Genomic DNA, 26,435 nt, shown 5'->3' on the forward strand with positions numbered 1-26,435 from the left:
TGCCCCTGGAGGTTGTCTTCAAGCTGTGGACTTCTGGGATTTACAGATTTTGCAATGCGGTACTACTTTTTTTTTCTTTCTTTTTGTCTGTTGTTTATTTCTCCAGGGGAAAAGGCAATAATTTTCTAAAACCCATGTGAATGTGAAGAAAAGCAGTATGTTGATGGTTGTTGTTGTATTTTATAGCGTAAAATAAAAATAGTAAAAGAAAAAAAATGAAATACCATGGAGAACCTTGAAAAGGCCTTTTTAATTTGTTGTCCACTCCAGCAACTTTTTTCCTCGGTTCTAACTTTGCTGTTATGGCCCGACAGTAAAATACTTACCATGAAAGCCTAGAAAAGCAGTGTTTTTCTCCAATATAATTTAATTTTGTACTCTTTGCTTTTCTTGATATATCTAATTGTTGCCCTTATAATGTTAGACACATTTTTTTCTGTTTGATTAAATTCAAGTGTCCTTTTAGTCTGGTCCAACTTCCAGATTATCTCAATGAACACTTTATAAGGAGAAACAATTGCACTGCAAAAGATATTACTTTACCCTTTTGGTAGCTGGATTAAAATAAAAAGATTTTACATTTCATCAAAATAAATTTTGTGTTGCCTTTATTAGGTTTTTAATTACTTAAAAAACTGAGCTTTCAAATGATTAAGATTTTTTTTTTCATTCATGCAACTTGCTACATTATTGTTGAAGTCTTTTGATTATCACTCTGGTTTAATGAGTTATTATTTTACAGTGACCCATGCTTCTGTTTTAATCAAGTGGCTTTTAAATTTATACATAATATTTATATACATTTATGAGATACATGTGATATTTTGGTAGATGAGTAGAATATATAAGGATTAAGTTAGGGTACTTAGGGTATCCATCCTCTTCAATGTTTATTATTCCTATGTTTTGAGAATATTTCAAATTGTCTCTTTAGATATATTAAAGTATACAGTACATTGTTGTTAACTATAATTCACTCTGCTCTGCTATAGAACATTAGAACTGAAAATGTTCTTCTGTCATTTATTTGAAAGATTGTTTTTACTCAAACGTTTTGTCTTTCAGGCATAAAGAAAGTTTCTCTCTTGGGCTATCTATAATTTACAGTAATTTGATAAAATATACTTTTGTGAAAAAAGATAAAAGCATTTGTTATTTTTTCTCCTTACTTGATTCCTGCAAAATTTTAAACATACTTTTTAGTATTCTTATGTCAATATGGTTATTTACGTAAAGTTATTTCCATAAATCCAATAAAATTCTGCTCTCTCTTAATAGCAGAATACAATTAAAAACATAGGTTACATTACTAAGGCTTTGTCTGAAACATCATATTTAACAATATCCATAACATGCTTAACTTTGAAGGTTCACAGTCTTACACTGAGTATATAAAAACTTACTTCCTAGGAGTCCCAAAGACCTTAAGACTATAAATAAAATCTAAAGTTTGCCTTAGTTTGGATTTCCAGGCTCAAGAGGTTTTAAAATCTGAATTTCTGTATAATCAATGTAGAAAAAAAGTTGTTTCTAGGAAAAAACTATAATACATCTGTTGTTAGATCATAACTCTGTACATTGTTTCTGGGTTCTTGTTATCCATATCTAGACTAGACAAAGCCATAAATTATTCTACATTCCTCTAATCCAATTTTCTTGCAGCAAAGTACAAAAATGAGAACTTCTCTGTTCCTGAAGCCATAAAGCTAATAAGCTGCAATTAGATAATTTTTAAAACACATCTTGTGCCTAATGTATGGATCACACAAAAAGTTTACCAAACCACCAGATGCCATAATCAGAGACATTCAAACTATAAACCGGGATGAAAAGTTGATTGTTTTCTTGCTGTCATCAGCTTTCCCCAAGATATTGGAACAAAACTCCACACCGTGAGGAGCAAAATGCTGCAGGTTTTCCTCCTTAAGGTTTTTCATTTGGCAAGATAACATAGTAATTAAAATTCAAAATTAGTAACTGTTTTAGACAAGTCGACAAAGCCTGACCTAAGAAATCCCTTTCGAAAATTTAGTGAATATCTTTGACAATATTCCTAACACATCTTTTTCTTCAAATCGCATGTGTAGTCCCTCTTACAAAGGTGACACTCTGGTTTAATTCAACCCAATTACAAAATGCTACTCCGTGACTGCAGACAGGTCTCAGATCTTTGGATTTGTCTAGTTTTAATTTGGAAGCATTGTAAAAACTAAACTTGTTATATTGTTGTTAATTATTGTTATATTATGATTTTTTAAGCTTTATTCTTATTGCATATTAAATCATTATGAAGCCATCTGCCCCAACGAAACATTGGCCCGATGCTTTGAGATGATTGCTGATGCCAATCAAAGTGTTAAAATACTCATAAAACTTGATGCTAGACTCCAAACAAACTTTTTTTTTTTAATTTTGATCTTTCTGTTGAGAAAATATGGGCCAGATCCCTGACACAGACTTTCATACCTTCCTCTCATGTGAGACAGAGACAACCAAGACAGGTCTATCCTGGCACCAGAGGCAATTAAGCCTAACTTCAAAATGGTTGACTACCAATGTGTTCAGAAAGAGATCTTGAATAAAAGAGAAAGATGTAAAAGTTGATCATATAAATTAGGTCATTTTATCCTACTCAACCAAAGCAGAGTAGACAGGCCAGGGGGCGACAAAAGCACTTAGTGTACATATCATTGCTCCAAAAATTCAATTTTCTATAAGCCTGGCTGCTAAAACTGCCTGGTGTAACCTGAAACCAGTTTTTCCAATAGCTACTAAAATAACCTACTGTGATTCTAAGATTACTTTCCCCTGCTACTGTCATTCACCAATCAGAACTTGCCAGCTACCCAAAATTTTACTAGGGCCAACGTGCTTTCTTTCAAAGCAATACATAATATTTCTCCCTTTAATAAAACCTCCACCCTTCTCTTTGTTCTTTGAATATACTTAAGACTACCCAGTTGCTATATATGCCCCAGTTTACAATTCTTACTTTCTAATCAAAACATTTTATACTTACAGATTCGTCTCTATATTTTGTTTGACATTGACAAATCCTGTGACAGGTGGTAGTTTTATAAAGTGAAGCAAAGTATCCCATTGAAGTTAGGCTCCTACCCTCCCACAGAGACTGGAAAATAGGGGCTCTATCATCCTTGGGAAACGCATTTCAAAAGGGTGGCTCCCAGGTCCTTTAGAAAGACATTCCTGGGTTATAAAATCTGTTAAGAGGATTTTTTAAAGTTTGAAATGTCAAAGGGGCAGAGTAAAAATTTACAATTATAAGTTTGCTAAAGTAAATGATCTAAGAAAAGGGAGGCTAGGAACCTATGGTTGAGAAGAAACCTGTTTAGAAATTAACCTCACAGCCAGGCTCAGCGATTTATGCCTGTAATCCCAGCACTTTGGGAGGCCGAGGTGTCCAGATCGCTTGAGTCCAGGAGTTCAAGACCAGTTTGGGCGACATGGTGAAACCCCAACTCTACAAAAAATATATAAATTAGCCAAGCATGCTAGTGCATGCTTGCAGTTCCAGCTACTTGAGAATCTGAGGCAGGAGGATCATTTGAGCCCAGGATGCAGGGGTTGCAGTGTGCTGAGATCATGCCATTGCACTCCAGCCTGGGTGACAGAGTGAAATCCTGTCTCGAAAAAAAAAAAAAAAAATTACCCCAAGCTTAAGGGAATATTAAGGCCATCTCAGTCACTCCCCCAAATATGAATTAACTACAATGAGAAAATAATAACTTTACAGTGAATTCAAACAGAAATGGTATCAATCATGTGAATGAAATAAGTGTAATCATTAGTGGAACAAATAAAGCTGTGTGCCACCTGAAAGGATGCAGATAGAACAAAGCTTCACTGCGTCACCTCTATGCAATTTCTGCTAGGAAAATACAACTTGAATCTTACCATGAGAAACAATCAGAAAATTTCAGTCGAAGAACATTTTACGAAATTAACCAATGTGCAATATTCAAAAATGTCAAGGTCATGAATGTCAGGGAAAGCTCAGGCACTCTTCTGTATTGAAGGAGGCTAAAGAGATACAGTCATCAAATGCAGATGTTGATTCTGAGTGGGATGCTTTTATTCTAAGAAACATTGTTTTGATAAATAGCAAACCTTGAAGGAAGTCTGGGCATTAGATGATAGTTCTATATCAATGTACATTTGCTGATTTTCATAATGTTATTGTGGATATGTAGGAGAAGGCCCCTTTTCGGATGGAAATACACAAAAAGTAAATAACAAATGGAATGTTATAATAAAATGCATCAATTTGGCAGCTCATTCTCAAGAGGTCCGAGAAAAGCAGTATATTCTTTTTCTGCACCTAATATCTTCCTATAAGTTTGAAAGCTTCTAACTTTGGAAATAAAAGTGCAACATATAAAAATTGTATAAAATATAAAACAAACAACACATTTAACACTTTTACCTAGAAATTCTACTTTTAGGGTTTATATCATAGAAATAAAGGTGTTACTATTTAAGAAAATATTCAGGATGTTTATTGTAGCCGAGTGCAGAGCAGCATAAGCCAGGAAACAAAATTAATTCTTTGATAAAAGGGCAAGAAATGTATAAATCCACATTATAATTCAGCCCTTAGAAATATAAGAAATTTTGCTTGGGACATTATTAAGAATTTAAAAAGCTGAGGTACAGGAAAAACAGGCATCATTTGATCACATTTGGCATAAAATAAACAATGAATAGATATCCTGGATATAATTACATGAAGTCATATTGGTTTATATTATCAAGTAAAAATTTGGAAGGGTACATTTTGATTTGTTAACAGGGGTTACTCTGAGGTTGGACTAATGTTGATGATGGCGGGAGAAGGGAGAAGAGATTTTTGCATTTAACTGCACTTTAAAATGTTACACCTGGAAATTAACGTTAGAAACTAATAGACCAGCTCGTCTCTTCCTTTCTCCGCCATTGTGGTGCGTGCTTTACTCTGTTTCTCGCCATGTCTTCTCACAAGACTTTCAGGATTAAGCGATTCCTGGCCAAGAAACAAAAGCAAAATCGTCCCATTTCCCCAGTGGATTCGGATGAAAACTGGTAATACAATCAGGAACAACTCCAAAAGGAGACATTGGAGAAGAACCAAGCTTGGTCTGTAAGAAATTACAAATGTAATGGCGCACATATTTATGCTGTCTGAAGGTCACAATCATGTTACCAAATCAAGCTGAAAAATGTCGCCGCTATCTGGAGAAGTTTGAACAGTTTCCTTTCTGTATCTGTTATAAAGGCATTAGTTAGTATAACCCACAGTGCTTCCATTATTCATGTCAAAAAAAAAAAAAAAAAAAAAAAAAAAAAAAAGGTTTTGGTTGCCTGGGTTCACTTCTAAAAAAAAAAGAAAGAAAGAAACTAATAGGCCAAAAATAGTGATCATTGATTATTTCACTATGAATTTTGTCAAACTCTTAATACTGGCAAATCCATTTGAAAACACTGCCGCAGGTTTCAGAGTAAATTTTGCTTGCCTTAATGGCAGCACAGCTGTTTTCCTTTGCTGGTCCCTTTATGAAGAATCTGGAGAGGAGAGAATAAATACTTTGTTAATCATTGTTGCTGAAGACATCTGTGTCTTCTGCTAATATCCTCTTTTAAATAAAAAAGTAATTCAAAATTTTAAAATATTTTTACCTACTTGGATTCACTCACACTTACAAACTCTGCAACTTAGCCTTGTTACCTGTGGTTAGTCAAGAGTTGCCAGAGAGTCTGCAAATAAGAGGTAAGAATAAATTTCCCTCCACATTCCCATTCTCGTATTCCTTTTCTTGGGCCACATGGTTCAGTCAGATTAAAAAATAAGATGAACTCCATTTGGACAGCTCACTTAACAATCTCTTTTGCCTTCTGATATCTGATTGTATAAGGATGATAATAATACTTCATGGTATTGTTACAGTGGTTATATGAATTGATGTTTGTAAATAATCAATATACAAATCGACCTATGTATGACCTAAATAATAAATTGCACATTTATTGCATTATTTACTTATAATGTAACATATTTAAAATGTTAACAAAGTTATCTATAAAATAATGTAGTGTTAATGATATATCCTGTGATAAATTTGTTTGACCCATGGAAAAAGTTCAAGAAAGAACCTTGGAAAAGGTGTGCATGATCTTCAAAGCTTCCAAGTGGATAAGGACAAGTACTGAATTTTCACATTAGAAAATACACTTTGTCCAAGTTTAGATTTAAATTTTGTACTGAAAACATTATGGAAAAAATTCCTAGGCATGATCAAGAGTTAAAACTCAACCCTAAAGGCAGTGATGAATGGATTTGGCATGAGGACAAAACCAAGTTTGTCAATTTCGTGTTGTTCAGTGACACAACTCTGCTCTCAGATGACACACATCAGTAATTTTATGCTGCATTTCAAATAATGTTTTTATTCACCTGTTATATGACTTAGTGCACTCAGATAGAAAATATGTGATATTTAACAATGAAATAGAAATAAGGGGAAAATAACACAATAGCACCATTAAGTTGATTACGATAATGTATTATTTTTCTATCACTACTGTGACAAATTACTACAAACTTAGTGGCCTAAAACAAGTCTAATTTATTATCTTACATTTACGAATATCAGAAGTCCAAGGGCTAAAATCAAAGTGTCTGCAGAGTCACCTGCGGGGTGCACTAGGGACGAATCGGAAGCCACCCGTGTGCCTTGGCTTGCAGAGGTGCTTTCACATCATGTCAATCTCTGTGTTCCACTTCCTATCTCCCAATCTGATTCTAATTCTACTTCCTCCCCCTTCTAGGGACCCTCGTGATTTAATCGGGAGCATGCAGATAATCCAGCATAATATCCCTATCTCAAGAGTCTTCATTTAATCATAAGTGCAAAGGCTCTTTTGCCATATAAAATAACATATTCACAACATTTTGGGAGTAGAATGTGGACATCTGGGGACCATTATCTTGCCTACTAACGTAGGAATAGGATTTTGAATTCACCTGTTTTACTATTTATACTTTCAATTAAATATTTTATTATAAAATAAAGCACACAAAAATGTTAATGGAACTTTAAAAATCAATAACTCCATGCATCGGTTCAGAGACTTTTGGATAATCTTGCTCTATGTTGTATTTATTATTTGTATTTTAACATTATGATAATTACATAACACAAAAATTGAACACTGGTATTATTTTGTTACTGAAGATGGCTAAAGAAAACATTAGGAACTTTAAAAATAGGAGACTGTGTCTGGGTGCGGTGGCTCATGCCTATAATCCCAACACTTTGGGAGGCCAAGGTGGGTGGATTACAAGGTGAGGAGTTCAAGACCAGACTGGTCAAGGTGGTAAAACCATGTCTCTACTAAAAATACAACAAAATTAGTTAGGCATAGTAGTGGGTGCCTGTAATCCCGGCTACCTGGGAAGCTGAGGCAGAGAATTGCTTGAATCCAGGAGGCAGAGGTTGCAGTGAGCTGAGATCATGCCACTGCACTCCAGCCTGGGTGACAGAATAAGACTCCGTCTAAAAAATAAGGAGACTGCAGCAATCTACTTTTCTATATAAAGTGTAAGAAATTTTAAAATCATAAATCACCATTATTGTTCTCAAATCCTTTGCCTTTAAAAACCAAATCAAAATATTCATCATTACTCCTATAAATACTAAATTAATTTTCATTCTTTCAAATTCCGTAGTACCAGTAACTATTTCAGAGTTGAATTTGGTGGCCCTAGAGGTGCATTCTGGAGACATATTCTACAATAGATGATAAATTGGATCGCCTTTTATGAAAGACTCACATCTCTGGATCTACTGGAGAACCATCCACCCAAGTCCATGTCATTTTCAAAGAGGTAAAGTTAAGCCCAATCCATACGTAGTTTGATTGCCTTAGGTTTTTCTGTATAAAAGCCTGAAATGTGGACAATGAGGGACTAAATGAGCAGAATATTTTAGCAATTCAGAGGCACTGAAGATTTTAAATTTTACTGCAAAAAAAAAGCACTCTGCATGAAGATTCTTATGCAAATCAATTCATACCTTACTTATACACACATTATATCATATATATGTTACACACACATACACAGTTGAAAGTTGAATATGTGAATTTAAGCCATATCTAGCATGAGAAGTGAGGCATGCCCAATTTTAAGGGTGCCCAAAACTCGATAATCAAGGTAAATGCAATGACTTAATGCAAATGACTTAATGCAAAGATGGAAAGATATTTAAGAAAAGCTATTTTTAACTGCAAAAAGACTAATGCCATAACCCTGATACTGGCCAGTTACCATTTCAAGTTGGTCCTGTATGATTAGCAGATGAGATTTTCTTTCCAAACAATACACGTAACTGTCACTCCAACTTTTCATCTCATTAGAGAACCAATAACACTTTCCTTGATATTTGAGCCATTCTGATGGGCACAGTACTACAGAAAAATGTAGAAAACAAAATGAAATTAAATTATATATGCACCTCTGAAAATTGACAGTGAGAACAATACTTATATGTTGTATGAACAAGAGTTGACCTACAATAAAATTATTTATAGCAAATTGTCCAGACTCAAAAGATGGCCAAAACACAAATGATAAGCACTGGGGACTAAGACAATTAATTTAATGAGATGAAGGAAAACCTAGACATAATGGGATTTTTTTTTTTAAGGTTTGCATGTTTATTTATAATTACAATTTACATTACTCCAACAGAGGAGCGCTCCCCCACCCCCCCCACCGCTATGTTCTAATTCTTAGCCATGAAGTCCTACAAAAATAAACTCAAGCTTTTACAGTAACTTAATGAATACAGAACTAAAGCCTTTGTAGCTATTAGAAGGGTTTACTTACCAAGGTGCTTATGTTCAACAAAATGACCTGTCACTCAGGACGCATGCGTATACTAAAGTTCTGATCCATCGACTCATGCAACAAATGTAGACCTCAAATGTAGACCCTGCCCTCCCTCCACCAACCTTTAAAACAGAAACACAAAAGAACGCTGTACAACAGAGGGGAAATATGCTTTTGGTTAACTGACCTTGCAAAAAAGACTGGCTCATTTCCAAGTAGACGAGAACACCAAAGTGTGGGACCAGAGTCCAGCAATGACTGACTGGCACAGGTCAGAGCCTGGCAGGGACCACAGAAGGGCAAAGGCGCCACAGGGGCTGATCCCAAGTTCCAACTGCTACCTGGAAGTTTATGGACACCAGGCTCTGTGCAGCAGCTCTGTGGCTGGCATCCGGGGCCGCTGGCCACTACTCCCAAGTGCTTCTAATCCACCCACCCCTGGCGAGTCCCAACCTTGACAACATTGCTGTGGGTGTCTTCAGGGTGGTCTGGTTCAGTTATGCAACATGATCCATAGCACAACCCCTTCCGTGCCCTTCACCCACCCGCCCCCCTCCCACACCTGTGCTGGCCCTGCCTGACTCCTGAGACCCCACCCTTGGCAGTGGGGGTGCCAGGCCAGCAGCACCAGGGGCCAGGGTTACAGAGAGGCACTTGACTGCCACATCTGTCAAATGAGATTTGGTTTCACTTTTAAAAGTCAAAGCTGTCATTTAAAAAAAAAAGTCACAAAGTAAGGATTCAGCTTTCGCTATAGAAACCTTTATGCAAAATACCGAAACCTTAGAATTAGGCTATGCGCAACTAAAGGAAACATAGGTAAAGACACCTCAAAGAGGTTTACCCATGAATACTTCCCCAAAACCAGTGGTTCTAACTCAGACCTTGTCCAGGTCAAGCCCAAAACATACGCAGCAGTATGGGAATCTTCCAAACTCCGTAAACAAAGTGACCACGAGTACCTGTAAGTGCAGCGTTTTCCTTGTGTCCTGACACACAGAATCATTTCCGCGCCACTTCAGTAGGAGCCTATGACTACGTCCTCCCGCCCTGCCAGTTCCAGCTCTGTGGGAAGTGGGGTTGCGACGGGTGGTCCCATTGCCCCTGCCTCCTCGCAATGCACCTCGAGAATGCGGCCACGAGGAAACCTCCCTGACACCCCCAAGGTCTCCTTGTTGAGCTTCCTCTCTTCGGCCCGCGTTGTCCGCCTGGAGCTGGTCTTGAGTTCAGAAGAGATGTTGTCAAAGAACGACTTGGATTTGTCCTGGCAGCAGCTGGGCGCCAGAAACTCGCCGCTCTGGGTCACCGCAGCCGGGTCCTTCTCTTCCCCCTTCTCAGCCTTGTCATCTTTAAAATTCAGTTTCTTCTTAAACTCCTTGTCAAGCTCCTCTCGGTTGAACTGGGCATTGGCACTCTCAAAATCAAAGTCACCCTCAAATTTGATTGTGTTTTCCTTGACCTTAGTTGGACGGTTTTGCCCTCTGGAGCGATTCCTCGTTCGCCTGTTTGCTGATCGCCTCCTCTGAGGTCTTTCGCTCTCGTGATTCACCTGCCCTTGAGTTGGCACGGCTGCCAGCTGGACTACATCGCTGGGGGTCTTGCTGCTGGCGGGGTGGGGGGGGGGGGGCGCTGACGACTGTTGAGCTGCGTCCCTGTGGTGCCCTTGCCAGGTAACAACAGCCTTTTAGCATTCAGGTTTTCAGCAGAACCAGTTGGATACCCTGCTCCACCACGGGCCTCTTGCCGACTGGGATGGATGGAAAACCAACTCCCTTGGCAGTGAGCGGCTGCTGTGGCTCTGAGGACAAGTGAAACTGTGAAACGGGCTGGGGAGATGGAGAAAAGCCAGGGCTGGAAGCAGCGGCTGAGGCTGGAGGGCTCACCAAGTTCTCTAGACCCAGGGAGGCGGCTTCCTGCCGGCTGAACAGGGAGCTGGCCGCCAGCGGGCCGCCGGGCGCAGTCCCTCGGAAGGGCTGTTTAAGGCACGTGCGGCTGGAAGGGCAGGGGGAGGCGGGGCGCAGGGGAGACGCAACGACGGCGGGGTCCCGCGGGAATGTGTGCTGCGCTGTCGGAGGTTCACTCGCAGTGATACCTTTGACGTCACTTTCCCAGAAAATGATGTACTCATAAATCTCTTCCCTGGGGGGAGGAGGCCTAGCCGTGGGACGGCCTTCCGTGCCGAAGCACCTCACTTTGGCGAGCGCCACGGTGGAGCTGCCGGTGTGGATGGTGCAGAGGATGCCCTCGTAGCAGACCTGCGCCTTGGAGATGAGGCTGATCTTGCTGCCCAGATACGGGGTGCCTGAGGAGCCGCTCCCGGCGGCGGCCGGGTCGCGTCCGGCCGCGGAGGGGGTCGGGGGACGAGCCTGCTCCGCCTCCGCCAGCTCCTGCGCTCCCCCGCCCTGCCGCCGCCCGAGGGGCCTGCACGGGCCGACATAATGGGATTTTTAATGCCAAGATCTATTATATGGACTAGAATAGCATGAACAAATTAAAATGTATATTTCATTAATGCTGTTTGAGATATTAGGTAAAATATAATTTGTATCACTTAGAATTTATCCACACAGTTGTTTTTTTAACTTTTATTTTAAGTTCAGGGGTACACGTGTAGGTTTGATACATAGGTAAATTTGTGTCATAGGCGTTTTGTGTACAGATTATTGCAACATCCAGGTATTATGACCAGTACCCGTTAGTTGTTTTTCTTGATTCTCTCTCACCTCCAAACCTCCACCTCGAGTAGGCCCCAGTGTGTGTTGTTTCCCTCTGTGTCCGTGTGTTCTCATCATGGATATAGAGGCAGGAGCAGAAGGAAAGATCCTCTCCAGAAGCTAAGGAGAACATTGCCACTGTTGTCATCTAACCCTAGTAAGTATTGTAATTGTTTGATCAATTACCAGAGATTATCCAACCTGGGACCCACTTGTCTTTTGGGGTCCAATATAAACTCTCTTGTTCTCAGGGCTCACCCTGAAGCAGGGGCCTTGGCTGTAGGTGGTTTTTATGGCCTAGCAAAGAGGTAGCCTTGCTATCAGTAGTAATTTTGATTCAAGACAGGTGAGGTGTTATTTGTAGAATTAGCACACAACATTTAACTAAGTCCTTCGTGAGTTTCTATGAAATCCACGGCATCTATGGACTCTTGAATTGTTTTAGCAGTAGATATCACTGCCAGTAAAGAAGACTTAGAGATCTGCCACGAGGCTGCCAAAGCATGTTTGTAGAAACAAAGACCAATGTGCTAGTTTTTGCCGCCTGAGCCAAGGTATAACAGTTGGAACAAATAATAGACTAACTGAAAAGTGTGAGGGGGAAAGCTTGGGAGCTGTTTCAGTGGCTAAAGACTTTGAAAAGCTCCCACATAATCCTGAAAATCTGGAAGGCCAGTCACAAGCCCTGGGCTGAGTGCATGCTCAGAAATTACCTAAAAATGTCCTGAGATCTCACCTCTGGCTGACCTTTAAGCTCTGCACACACAAATACTGTGCATATCTATATTTACAGATATACATCTAACTACAAATATTAATATACATATAAATATATACGTATGTATATTGATATATATACACACGCAGTGGACTATTATTCAGCCATGAAAACGAATAAGATGTGGATGATCTTTAAAAATATCATGCTAAGTGAAAGAAGCCAAAGACCAAATATTGTGTGATTCTATTACATGAAAATCCCGTATAGGTAAATCCATACAGACTGAGAGAAGATTTGTAGTTGTCAGAGGTTAAGGGGAGGGAGAATGGAGAGTGATTTGCTAAGTGGGTATGCAAAGGATTTCTTTTTGGAAAAAGTGTTTCAACTAGATAAACATGGTAGTTGCACAATGTTTGAATGTTCTAAACATCATAAAATTATTTACTTTGAAAGGTTCAACATTTTGAATTGTACCTCAGTTAAAAAATCAAAAGGAATATGAAATAAATATATTATAGCTAATATACAGTATTTATACCTACTTTAATTAATGTTTAATGACATGTATATGATTCTATGTTTACCTCTAAAGCTGCCTTACCTTTTCTAAGGTGTCATTGCACTGATAACCAACATAATGACAGATCTTACAGAGAGACAATAAAATATGAGTTAAAGCTAAAATATTTCAATTGGTTTGGGACTTATATATGTATAAGCCAAGTGAAGAGAGTATCAATAAGTAGAAGATAAAATATATCAAATTTTTACATATTACAAAGGAAGCAATACAAACCAGTAGATTAGAAAAAAATCCTGTGATAATAATTATACATTTCTCTAGAAATTCATAAAATATTACCTCATACAATAAAATAAATGTCAAAATTCTCAGAGGTAAGTATTAAAAAGTTAAACTTAGATGTTTAAAAATAGAAGGTTGTGTTTTCAAAATGCTTCTGTATGACTGGAATTTCTAAGCTTAAAATCTAAGTTAAAATCATAACAAATAATTTTTTAAACATTGACTTTTATCCAGTCTGTATTTCAGAAAAAGAAGAATAAATCAGCGACAAACAAGAATGGCTACTTACATACTGCTTTTCAATAACAACTAACTCTCCATATTCATATGTATCAACTTGCTTTTAACCTCCTGGAGGGCAGAGCCTATTTCTCATGTTGTTTTAGAATTCTTATCCCACTGCAACGAGTTTAAAGATATGGAATTTGGGAGGGATAACATTAGGAGAAATATCTAATGTAGATGAGAGGGGAATGGATGCAGCAAACCACCATGGCATGTGTATACTTGTATAATAAACTTGCACATTCTGCACATGTACCCCAGAACTTAAAGTATAAAAAATAAAATAAAAGTAGATTTATACCAAATCTTTACTTGTTAGTTTAATCTATTTCATACCTGTTCAATAAGACTTCACATTTAAAGAGTCCAAAAATTAAAATTAGGATAAGCCAAAGCCTGAGACATACCTGTCTGGTCTGTAGATCTCAAAATACAGAGGTCCTTATTACTTATATTTCTTCTTGTGCCATTATTCACTTTTAGGTCTCCAGTATCCTCACACTGGGTGATATTTGAATGACTTCCTTTTTGGCATTTTAGCAATATTCCCTGAGAAACTTGAATACAGGACTATTTTAAGATTAGGTAAATATCTTCTCTATGGAATGTCTCAGAGACACATTCATTGGAATTATTCTGATGATTGGAACAAGAAATAATCAAAGGAGTCACTAGGATCTTTAAAAAATTTTCATGTCTACTGATGAAAAGAATTCACAATATTCCACAATAAATTTATTTATATAACACGTATTTGGTGAGAATCTATTCTATTCCACACGTTCCTGTGAACTGGTAATACAATCGTGAATAAAGCAATGCTTCTTCTCTTGGAAGTATATAAGCTCTTCTCATCCTTTCTTAAAGTTTAATTGCAACCTCCAATACTATAGTCAATACATTGTACCATAATTACTTAATACCTGCTTCCCCCTCTAGAATATATATTCCTCACTCTGGCTATTCTTTTTTTAAAAAACATTGGGGAATTTGTAATAATATTTAGAGTGTTATAGTTGCACAGTAAATATTTGTTGGCCAAAAGGAAATGCAAACTAAATACAACCTTAGATAAAATGTATTAAAATATTTAAAACAGTAAAATTATATCTATGGCAAGTATCTGAGAAACACAGAATAATGGTTTCAAATACCACACATACACATGCACACACACGCACACACACACACATACACACACACAGTTTCTCTGTATTAGACTGTATGCCACTTGAGAACAAGATACTTACCTGATTTTACTACATATTTAATATAGCACTGTGGAGTGTACTAATAGAGTTTTACATGCAGTAGCTTCTAATTCAATCTCGGTTAATGTAATGAAGAATGAATGATTATAAAAAGATTTGTGAGACACAAGCAAACATCTTTCATATTTTTATGAAATTAGGATCTTCTAACTTACCCAACAGGATCAGAGAAATCAAAGTCAAAGCCAGAATACCATTCATGGTTCCAGATATTCCCAGTAAGATTTTATACCAGTACAACATCGCTGAATAATCTGAGACATTAATCACATGAATTAGTTTAGAAAAGTGTTTCCAGGAAGCAATAAAATAGCAATTGTAATAATAGGATTGTACAAAATATTAGTTTTGGGTTTCAAAGGTTATTAGGCAATCAAAAGCATGAAGTCTAAGTGAATAGAAAAACATATACATTTATTTAATAATGATAACACTCTGAATGGTCAGAAGCTATGATACATATCATATCAAATCTTAAGAAATTGCTAATATTTAACACTATTAACTGGTAGAAAGAATTTTAATCTATACACCAAATAATTTTCCAACCACAGACCCACACGCTCATGTATATGCACATTCATTTATAGATAATGCATGTATGTCCACACAAATACTTTCTAATTAATAATTAACATAACATTTACAAATCCTTTGAGTCTTTTTCATTTTCTAAGGATGAACCAGAACTACATATGGCTTCAGGTATCCTGCTATTTTAATTTAAAAACCCTAAAATCCTTTTTAAGAAATGAATAGTATTTCATTATCCTATTACATGGTAAACTTTTAAGAACTGTTTTATTTTTCATATACCTACACTGCCAGGTTCAAGATAAGAGTGCCAGTTCAATGACTATTACTGAAGAGCCTGCTATCATTGGACAGACAGTAGAGAGTCTCGTCCAGAGGATTTAGGTCTACTGGGCACTTACTTATGAAATTACATGAATAATTATGTTATACTGAATAAGTTAATAACCATATTTTGTGAAACACTTTGCCCTTATCAAAGATAATTTATGCAAATCTATCACAGTAATTGATAAGAATTCTTTACCATAACTGAAATTATTCTTATTGTTCAACAAACTGAATTACTAATGCTGAAATTTATATTCTAAATACCCTTTAAACCTGAGAAAACAGAGAAATTACATTTGAAGTTGTCAAGCCCTGTCAAGAAAGCACGTGATGAACCCTATAGAATGATATTTTAGATAAATAGTTTGCAGGTTTTCTCTTTTTATAACATTGTCAAAAACATTAAAATAAAATGTAACAGAATTTAATCAATACTCCACATTTCTCAGATTATTTTTGAATTTTCGATATATTCATGATAAGCAATAAATTCCAAGAAATCAAACATGTGTGTTAAAAATACCAAATATTTATTTTAAAACTTAAAAAATAATTATCAGAAAACATTAGGGGAAAAAAGTATGGAAGGCATTTGAAATTCAACTCAGACTCAATTATTTCTCATAAGCACTACAGGATGACCTTCACAGTATGTTCTTGAGGCATATTAAGATTCTGCATAACAGAGAAAATAACACTTTCATTATCCTGTGTTTCTTTTGTAAGGAAGTGGTTTAATTTAACTTATAATGGTTAAAATGCAGGCCTTTTCTTTAACCACTCAAAACCAGAAATAAAATAAAAAAGCAAAATCAGTCTTATGAATGTCTATAAAAAATGTTAAATACGTTATCAACAACCAAAATATATTATAACTATGTTTGGTTTATTCTAGGAATATAAAGATGATTCAATAGTTAGAGAAAGTTAGAGAAAAATCTATCATCATCTCAGAAGATATAAAAAAATAAGGGGGAGGTCCCAAGACAGCTGAATAAGAGGCAGCTCTGGAACACAGCTCTCAGGGAGAGAGATGCAGAAGCTGAGTGGTATTCACAATTCCAAATGGGGTACCAGGTTCATTTTGTGGGTCTAGTTGGACAGTGGATATAAACGAAATAGGGCAAATTGAGGCAAGGTGGAGCACTGCCCGACCCAGGTGGTGCAAGTAACTGACAGGAGGACTGGGGGATCTCTTCCTCTGGGACTTCAGTTTAGACACAGTGCTCCACCCAAGCCCTCTACAACCCACAGAACAGGAGATCTTTGCTGGGTGGAAGAGCCTCAGCAAGCTGCATGAACAGAGCAGAACAGCAACTTTGGCTGGTGCCGGGGCTGCCAGCATAGATCTAAGTGGAAGCACTAGCTGATGTTGAGAAAGCCAAAAAGCCGGTAGGACAGAGCTACCTGCCCTCCAGAAAGAAGGGAAACTGAACCCAGAGAAATAGGCCATAGGGCAGGACAGGTCTCCACCCACAAAGCCTAGCAGGCTAAAAAAACTCACTTCAGAGTTTCGCATACAGAACATCAGTTAGAGAGTAACCAGGAATGAACGAACTCAGCGTGGGGGAAGAGCAGCTGCCATTGCAGAAGCTGTCCTAATTTTCCTGAGCAAATATAAGACAGGAAAAATACGGAGCAGCTCCACTGAATCTGTGGCAGCCCAGAAGCACCTCTGCAGGCAAACAGAGGAAAGGCTGCCTCCCCAGGCAGCTACCAGAGATCAAACCTATATAAATCCAACAAGATGGGAAGAAACCACTGCAATAAGGATGAAAATATCAAAAACCAGAATGCCTCTCCCCCACCATGAGATCACAACTCCTCACCAGCAAGGGAACAAAGCAGGATGGAGAACGAATTTGATGAACTGACAGAAACAGGCTTCAGAAAGTGGGTAATAACAAACTTCTCTGAGTTAAAGGAACATGTTCTAATCCAATGCAAAGAAACTAAAAACCTTGAAAAAAAGGTTTGATGAAATGCTAACTAGAATAACCAGCTTAGTGAAATACATGAATGACTTGATGGAGCTGAAAAACACAGCACGAGAACTTCATGAAGCATATACAAGTTTCAATAGCCAAATAGATAAAGCAGAAGAAAGGATATCAGAGATTGAAGGTCAAATCAATGAAATAAAATAGGAACGCAAGCAAAGAGGAAAAAGAGTGAAAATAAATGAAGAAAGCTTGCAAGAAATATGGGATTATGTGGAAAGACCTAATCTACGCTTGATCAGTGTACTGAAGGAAGATGGGGAGAATGAATCCAAGCTGGAAAACACTCTTCAAGATATTATCCAGAAGAACTTCCTCAGCTTAGCAAGGCAGGCCAACATTCAAATACAGGAAATACAGAGAACACCACAATGATACTCCTCTAGAAGAGCAACTCCAAGGCAAATAATCATGAGATTCACCAGGTTGAAATGAAGGAAAAAATGCTAAGAGCAGCCAGAGAAGGAGAGGTCAGGTCACGCACAAAGGGAAGCCCATCAGACTCACAGCAGCAACCCTACAAGCCAGAAGAGTGGGGGCCAATATTCAACATCCTTAAAGAAAAGAACTTTCGACCCAGAATTTCATATCCAGCCATATTAAGCTTCAAAAGTGAAGGATAAATAAAATCCTTTATGGACAAGAAATTGCTGAGAGATTTCATCAATATCAGACCTGCCCTAAAGAGCTCTTGAAGGAAGCACTAAACACAGAAAGGAAAAATCAGTACCAACCACTGCAAAAAAGAACCAAATGGTAAAAATCAATGATGGAATGAAAAAATTATCCCAACCAAAGGGCAAAACAACCAACCAGTAACGAAATGGTAGAATCAAATTCACATATAACAATATTAACATTAAATGTAAATGGACTAAATGTCCCAATAAAAACACACAGACTGGCAAATTGGATAAAAACTCAAAACCCACCTGTGTGCTGTATTCAGGAGACCCATCTCACATGCAGAGACACACACAGACTCAAAATAAAGGGATGGAAGAAGATTTACCAAGCAAATGGAGAGCAAAAAAAGCAGGGGTGGCAAACATAGTTTCAGATAAAATGTACTTTAAACCAACAAAAATCAAAAGAGACAAAGAAGGGCATTACATAATGGTAAAAGGATCAATACAACAAGAGCTAACTGTACTGTTCTAAACATATATGCACCCAGTACAGGAGCACTCAGATACATAATGCAAGTCATTAATGACCTAGAAAGAGACTTAGACTCCCACACAATAATAATGGGAGACTTGAACACTCCACTGTCAATATGAGACAGATCAATGAGACAAAAAATCAACAAGGAAATCCAGGACTTGAAAGCAGATCTGGACCAAGTGAACTTAATAGACATTTACAGAACTCTTAACCCTAAATCCACAGAATATACATTCTTCTCAGCACCACATCACACCTACTCTAAAATTGACCACATAATTGGAAGTAAATCATGCCTCAGCAAATGCAAAAGGAAATTATAACAAACAGTCTCTCGGACCACAGTGCACTCAAATTAGAACTCAGGATTCAGAAACTAACTCAGAACTGCACAACTTCACGGAAACTGAACAAATGGCTCCTGAATGTTGACTGGATAAACAATGAAATGAAGGCAGAAATAAAGATGTTCTTTGAAACCAACAAGAATGAAGACACAACATAACAGAATCTCTGTGACACATTTAAAGCAGCGTCTAGAGGGAAATTCATAACAATAAATGTCCACATAAGGAGCAAGGAAAAATCCAAAGTTGACACCCTATTATCAAAATTGAAAGAATTAGAGGAGCAAGATCGAAGAAACTCAAAAGCTAGCGGAAGGCAAGAAATAACTAAGATCAGAGCAGAACTGAAGGAGATAGAGACACGAAAAATCTTTCAAAAAAATCAACAAATCCAGGATCTGGTGCTTTAAAAAGATCAACAAAATAGATAGATCGCTAGCCAGACTAATTTAAAAAAGAGAGAGAGAGAGAAAATAAGGATATAGATGCAATGAAAAATGATAAAGGGGACGTCACAAGCAATCCCAGAAATACAAACTACCATCAATGATTACTACAAACAACTCTATGCACACAAACAAGTAAATCTGAAGAAGTGGACAAATTCCTAGACACTTACACCGTCTCAAGTCTAAACCAGGAAGAAGTCAAAACCCTGAATAGACCAATAACAAGGGCTGAAGTTGAGGCAGCAATTAAGAGCTTACCAATCAAAAAAAGTCCAGGTCCAGACAGGTTTACAGCTGAATTCTACCAGACATACAAAGAGGAGCTCATACCATACCTTCTGAAACTATTCCAAACAATACAAAAAGAGGGAATCCTCCCCTACTCATTTTATGAGACCAAAATCATACTGATACCAAAACCCAGCAGAGACTCAACAAGAAAAGAAAACTTCAGGCCAATATCCATGATGAACATAGATGCAAAAATCTTCAATAAAATACTGGCAAACTGAGTGCAGCAGCACATCAAAAGCTTATTCATCATGATGAAGTATGCTTCACCCCAGGGATACAAGGCTGGTTCAACATACACAAGTCAATCAATGTAACCCATCGCATAAACAGAACCAAAGATAAAAACCAGAAGATTATCTTAATAGATGCAGAGAAGGCCTTTGACAAAATTCGACAGTGCTTTATGCTAAAAACTTCCAATAAACTAGGTATTGATGGAATGTATCACAAAATAATAAAAGCTGTTTATGACAAACCCACAGCTATATCATACTGAATGGGCAAAAACTGGAAGCATTCCTTTGAAATCTGGCACTAGACAGGATGCCCTCTCTCACCACTCCTATTCCATATAGTATTGGAAGTTCTACCCAGAGAAATTGGGCAAGAAAAAGAAATAAAGAGTATTCAGTTAGGAAAAGATGAAGTCAAATTGTCTCTATTTGCAGATGACATGATTTTATACCTAGAAGACCCCATCATCTCAGTCCAAAATCTCCTGAAACTGGTAAGCAACTTGAGCAAAGTCTCAGGATACAAAATCAATGTGCAGAAATTACAAGCATTCCTATACACCAACAACAGACTTAAAGAGAGGCAAATCAAGAATGAATTGCCATTCACAATTGCTACAAAGAGAATAAAATACCTAGGAATACAATTAACAAATGATGTAAAGGACCTGTTCAAGGAGAACTACAAATCACTGCTCAATGAAATAAGAGAGGACACAAACAGGTGGAAAACCATTTCATGCTCACGGTTGGGAAGAATCAATATCATGAAAATGGCCATACTGCCCAAAGTAATTTATAGATTCAATGCTATCCCCATCAAGCTACCAATGACCTTCTTCACAGAACTGGAAAAAAACACTTCAAACTTCATATGGAACCAAAAGAGAGCCTGCATAGCCAAAACAATCCTAAGCAAAAAGAACAAGGATGGAGGCATCATGCTGCCCAAATTCAAACTATATTACAAGGCTGCAGTAATCAAAACATCATGGTACTGGTATCAAAACAGAGACATAGACCAACGGAACAGAACAGAGGCCTCAGAAGCAACACCACACATCTATAATCACCTGGTCTTTGACAATCCTAACAAAAACAAGCAATGGGGAAAGGATTCCCTGTTCAATAAATGGTGTTGGGAAAACTGGCTAGCCATGCACAGAAAGCAGAAACTGAACCCCTTTCTGACACCCTACACTAAAGTTAACTCCTGATGGATTAAAGATCTAAACATATGATCTAACACCATAAAACCTTAAAAGAAAACCTGGGCAAAATCATTTAGGACCTAGGCATAAGTAAGAACTTTATGGCTAAAACACTAAAAGCAATGGTAACAAAAGCCAAAGTAGACAAATGAGATCTAACTAAATTCCAGAGCTGTACAGAAAAAGAAACAATCACTACAGTGAACTGGCAACCAACAGAATGGGAACAAATTTTTGCAATCTACTCAACTCACAAAGGGCTAATATCCAGAATCTACAAAGAACTGAAACAGATTTACAAGAAAAAAAAAAACCCATTCAAAAGTGGGCAGAGGATAGGAACAGACACTTTCCAAAAGAAGACATATATGAGGCCAACAAACATATAAAAAGTGTTCATCATCACTGGTCATTAGAGAAATGCAAATCAAAACCACGTTGAGATACTGTGTCACACCAATTAGAATGGCGATCACCAAAAAATCTGGAGACAACAGATGCTGGAGAGGATGTGGAGAAATAGGAATAATTTTACACTGTTGGGAGTGCAAATTAGTTCAACCATTGTGGAAGACAGTGTGACGATTCCTCAAGGACATAGAAATAGAAATTTCATTTGACCCAACAATCCCATTACTGCATATATACCCAAAGAATTATAAATTGTTGTATTATAAAGACACATGCACATGTATGTTCATTGAGGCACTGTTTACAATAGCAAAGACTTGAAACCCACCCAAATGTCCATCAGTGATAGACTGAATAAAGAAAATGTGGCACATATACAACATGGAATAGTATGCAGCCATAAAAACGATGAGTTTGTGTCCTTTGTAAGGACATGGATGAATCTGGAAACTGTCATTCTCAGCAAACTGACACAAGAACAGAAAACCAAACACCGCATCTACACACTCATAGGCGGATATTGAACAATGAGAACACATGGACTCAGGGAGGGGATCATCACACACTGTGGTCAGCTGGGGAGTCTGGGGGAGGGACAGTGGGGAGTGGGGAGGGTGGGGAGGGATAATGCAGGGAGAAATGCCAGATATAGGTGATGGGGGGATGAAGGTGATAAACCACCTTGCCATATATGTACCTATGCAACAATCCTGCAAGATCTGCACATGTGCCCCAGAACCTAAAGTAGAATAAAAGAAAAATGAAAAAAAAAAAAAGAAATTGATAAAATTGTCTACCTTTATGTTAAAAAGAGGAATTAATAAATACTTGTTCAACATAATAGCTTTATGTGTAATGAAGCTAACATCTTATTCAATTGAGACAACTGAAAGAAGCTTTTCCACTGAAATCCAGAAAAAGAAAGATATCTCAAATCTCCACTACTTTTTAATATGAAGAGGTAATACATAATTTAATGAAGAAAAAAATTCTAATTACAGGCATTATAAAAACAATGTAAAACTATTTGAAGATAATGTGAGTACAGATTTGGTAAAACCTAAAGAATCTGTTGAAAAAATACCGTAATTCCAGGAACAAAAAAATAGTAGCTGCATTTATGAAAAGAACATACTAAAATCAGTGTCCTATAAAATCCAGTAACCACTGTGAAAACATAGATGAAAGAAATCCATACTTATAGATAGTTAACAAACAAACAAAAAGAAAGAAAGAAAACTAGACAGAAACTCAACAAGTGCCCCAAGCCAGTACAGGAAAAAAAAAAAGAAAACTGACCAAAAACTTAATAACATTAATTTGATCATGTTCTTGCGTAAGAAAACTAAGTGTCATAAAGGTAAATTCTACCTAAGTTAAATGACAAACTAGGACATAATTTAGATGTAAAAGCTATATCAGATTGTTTCATTTCTTTTGTTTGTAGTGAGTCAGCCTGAATAATGTATTATAAAGTTATTTGGAAGGACAGGAGTGAGAACAGCTCTGTAAACATTGAGAAGACAGAAATACAAAATGATTCAATCTTATTAAGGGAGCTGGATTTATTCTAGGTCAATTTCTCTGAAAGTATCTTACTATATTTTTTAAACTTTATAAATTTAAATAAATAAAATTCAAAAATTTAAAAAATCTGCACATTTTTGCTTCAAAGAGACATTTATGAACAGAGTGTGGAAAAAAGTCTGCAGGGAAGTCAATACATTTTGTAGTCTTTCAGGTTTAATATCTCTAGTTTCCAAAAAGCAAATGAAAATTAAGTATAGGAAAGAAAGACTTGAAAATATGGGAATCTGTAAAAATTCACATGAAAGAAGTGGTAAATGTTTGTATACATAGCACATACGTAACTCTAAGATATCAGTGATAGCTGTTACTTGCAGGACTCCAGAGACAAGTAATATTTTCATAGGTGAAATTATCAAAAGAGAAACATTTAGAAAGCAATAGAACAAAACAGACAGTCTCTATAACTATGATTATTTGTGTCTTTAGTGTCTGCTTATCTCTTTTGCCGTATCATATTAAGGTGGCATGATGAAGTTGCACTATGTATGGAAGGTACACTTGAAGTAGTAAATTTAAATGTTGGTTGCTAACTTATAAACTTTATTTTAAGTTAACCAGGTGAAGAACATATTTTAAAGCTTTTGAGAAGTTAAAATAAAAATTAGTATTAAAGGCCAGTCACAGTGGCTCACACCTGTAATCCCCGTAATTTGGGAGGCCAAGGTAGGTGGATCATCTGAGGTCAGGAGTTTAAAACCAGCCTAGCCAGCATGGTGAAACCCCATCTCTGCTAAGTACAAAAAATTAGCCAGGCATGGTGGTGGGTGCCTGTTATCCTGGTTACTAGGGAGGCTGAGGCAGGAGAATTGCTTGAACCCAGAAGGCAGAGATTGCAGTGAGCTGAGATCTTGCCATTGCACTCCAGCCTTGGCAGAGTAGTGAAACTCTGCCTCAAAGAAAAAAAAAATAGCATTAAAACACGATATTCTGTGAATGATAAGGAAGTGAATGGCACCAAATATTCACTAATTTGAAATTGTTAATTTTAATTGAATGCACATATTTCCTCAGAGAATGTCCTTAAGAAATGATGTCAGACAAAGTAATACAAGTAAGTGTTAGTTCCACATTGATAAATGGGAGCAAGAGTCTCTCACAGGAATTTTGTAAGAGTAAATGAAGAAACATAGATAAAACACTGTATAGTGCCTGCAATTGGTGTTCTTTAAATGGTTAGAGTGTTTGTTATTTTTAAATCATTATTATCATTTAAAGAGAAGGAGAGGGAGATACAGAGAAAAAATAGCTCCAAATAATGAAACAGTCCAATAACACTATAGGACAGAATATGGGAAACTACACTGTTAATTCACACCGATTGAAAAACGAAATGAAATTCCATACCTTTAAACGTAAATTGAGATGTTTGGGCAGAATTCCTTTTCTTTGACTGTATATTCAGTGTCATGTAGCTTTCTTCATCTTGCATCTTCAATATCAGTGAATGCGTGTGTATACAGGTATATTTTGTTTTATTAAGTAAAATATAAAATGAGGAAAGAATACTAAATCTGCTGCTAGTCAGAAAAGCACCTCAAATTGTCCTTTCTCAGTACGTATGATGGTTCACAGTTTCATTTGTTTGTGAAAACCTCAAAGGAAATGTTTTCTACTTAAAAGTTGCTTTCCCATAACAGATAACACATAATTTCTCAACTGTCCACCACATATTGAATTGAATATTTTTCAAGGTGCTTTACAAATTTCTCTTAATTTACCCTTAAAGTCAAGGGAATGGAAATTAACTCCCTTTTTCAGGTGAGATAAATAATATATAGTTGTCTTTTATTGTAGCCTAATTATTTATATTGTTTGAATTACACTCCCTAACATATTGGTACTTAAGTTAATAATTTGCAATTGCCAAACAATTAAATTCTTTATCCTAAAACAACATCGTTTATAAATCATTCTAATAATTTAACAATATAATTTGATTTTTTTAACGTTTAGGTTCAGGGGTACATGTGCAGGTTTGTTTTATAGACAAAAATCACATCACAGGGGTTTATTGTACATACTATTTTATTACCCAGGTATTAAGACTAGTACTAAATAGTTACGTTTTTCTGATTCTGCCCCTCCTCCCATCCTCCACCCTCAAGTAGGCACCAGTGTCTGTTTTGTCCTCTATGTGTACATGTGTTCTCATCATTTAGCTCCCAATTATAAGTGAGACAATGTGGTATTTGGTTTTCTGTTACTCCATTAGTTTGTTAAGGATAACGGCCTCTAGCTTCATCCATGTTCCTGCAATGGACATCATCTCATTCTTATTTTATAACTGCACAGTATTTCATGGTGTACATGTATCACATTTTCTTTATCCATTCTACCATTGATGGGAATTGAGGTTGATTCCATGACTTTGCTATTGTTAACAGTGCTGCCATGAACAAATGAAATGCATGCATGTGTCTTTGTGATAGAAAGATTTATATTCCATTGCATATATATGCAGTGATGGAATTGCTGGGTTGAATGGTATTTCTGGTTTTAGGTCGTTAAAGAATTACCATACTATCTTTCACAGTCATTGAACAATTTACACTCCCATCAATGGTGTGTTAAGTCTCAGGATACAAAATCAATGTGCAAAAATCACAAGCATTCCTACAGGTCATACCACCATGCCCAGCTACTTTTGTATTTTTAGTAGAGACAGGGTTTCACCATGTTGACCAGGCTAGTCTTGAACTCCTAACCTCTTGATCCACCCACCTCGGCCTCCCAAAGTGCTGGGATTACAGGTGTGAGTTACCATGCCCGGCAAATTTATTTCTAATGTAATCTTTCTATCTGCTTGCTTTAGGCTTAGGTTATTGTACTTTTTACTTTAATATTATTATTCCTTCAGGTAGAAGCTTAGGTTATTATTTGAGATTTCTTCTATTTTAAGAGTATAGCTTTATATGTATAAATATTGCTATAAGAATTGCTTTATTTGCATGCCATAATTTTTATATGTTATCTTTTTCACTGTCGAAAAGTGTTTTCTAATTTCCCTTGTGATTTTGATCCATTGATAAACCTAGCTGTAAGTTAAGTTCTGCACACTTGTAAATGACAAAAATTCTATGTTTTTTGATATCTAATTTCATTCCATTGTAGTAGGAAGACATAATTTGTATGATTTTAATTTTTTTTTAATTTGTTGAGGCTAGCCCAGGTCTCTTATATTGGCTG

The 26,435-nt window shown here is 36.8% G+C and overlaps 1 protein-coding gene and 1 pseudogene across 1 annotated transcript; both read right to left on the bottom strand.

Annotated features, from left to right (window-relative positions):
* Window positions 1–3,904: 3,904 nt before the first annotated feature.
* KLRF1 (killer cell lectin like receptor F1) lies at window positions 3,905–24,788 on the bottom strand. Its single transcript, XM_003926670.2, has 6 exons — window positions 24,594–24,788; window positions 14,839–14,937; window positions 13,820–13,969; window positions 8,324–8,463; window positions 7,829–7,941; window positions 3,905–5,559 (listed from the first exon to the last, which is right to left on the bottom strand). The coding sequence occupies exons 1-6, from the start codon at window positions 24,676–24,678 to the stop codon at window positions 5,451–5,453; spliced, it is 696 nt and encodes a 231-aa protein (XP_003926719.1). The 5' UTR covers window positions 24,679–24,788; the 3' UTR covers window positions 3,905–5,450.
* LOC120364942 (protein LSM14 homolog B pseudogene) lies at window positions 9,402–12,402 on the bottom strand (annotated as a pseudogene).
* Window positions 24,789–26,435: the final 1,647 nt, after the last annotated feature.

This window comes from Saimiri boliviensis, chromosome 7, assembly GCF_048565385.1.
Source record: "Saimiri boliviensis isolate mSaiBol1 chromosome 7, mSaiBol1.pri, whole genome shotgun sequence".
NCBI classification, from domain to species: domain Eukaryota; kingdom Metazoa; phylum Chordata; class Mammalia; order Primates; family Cebidae; genus Saimiri; species Saimiri boliviensis.

Bases quoted from the DNA above. Each gene is read 5' to 3' on its own strand.
- KLRF1 (XM_003926670.2), bottom strand. From the start codon at position 24,678: ATGCAAGATGAAGAAAGCTACATGACACTGAATATACAGTCAAAGAAA. The intron at 14,938-24,593 runs GTATGGAATTTC...TTAATGTCTCAG, and splicing joins ATCTCAATTTACGTTTAAAG to ATTATTCAGCGATGTTGTAC. The intron at 8,464-13,819 runs GTATGTCTCAGG...ATTTTTCTGTAG, and splicing joins GAGATCTACAGACCAGACAG to TACTGTGCCCATCAGAATGG.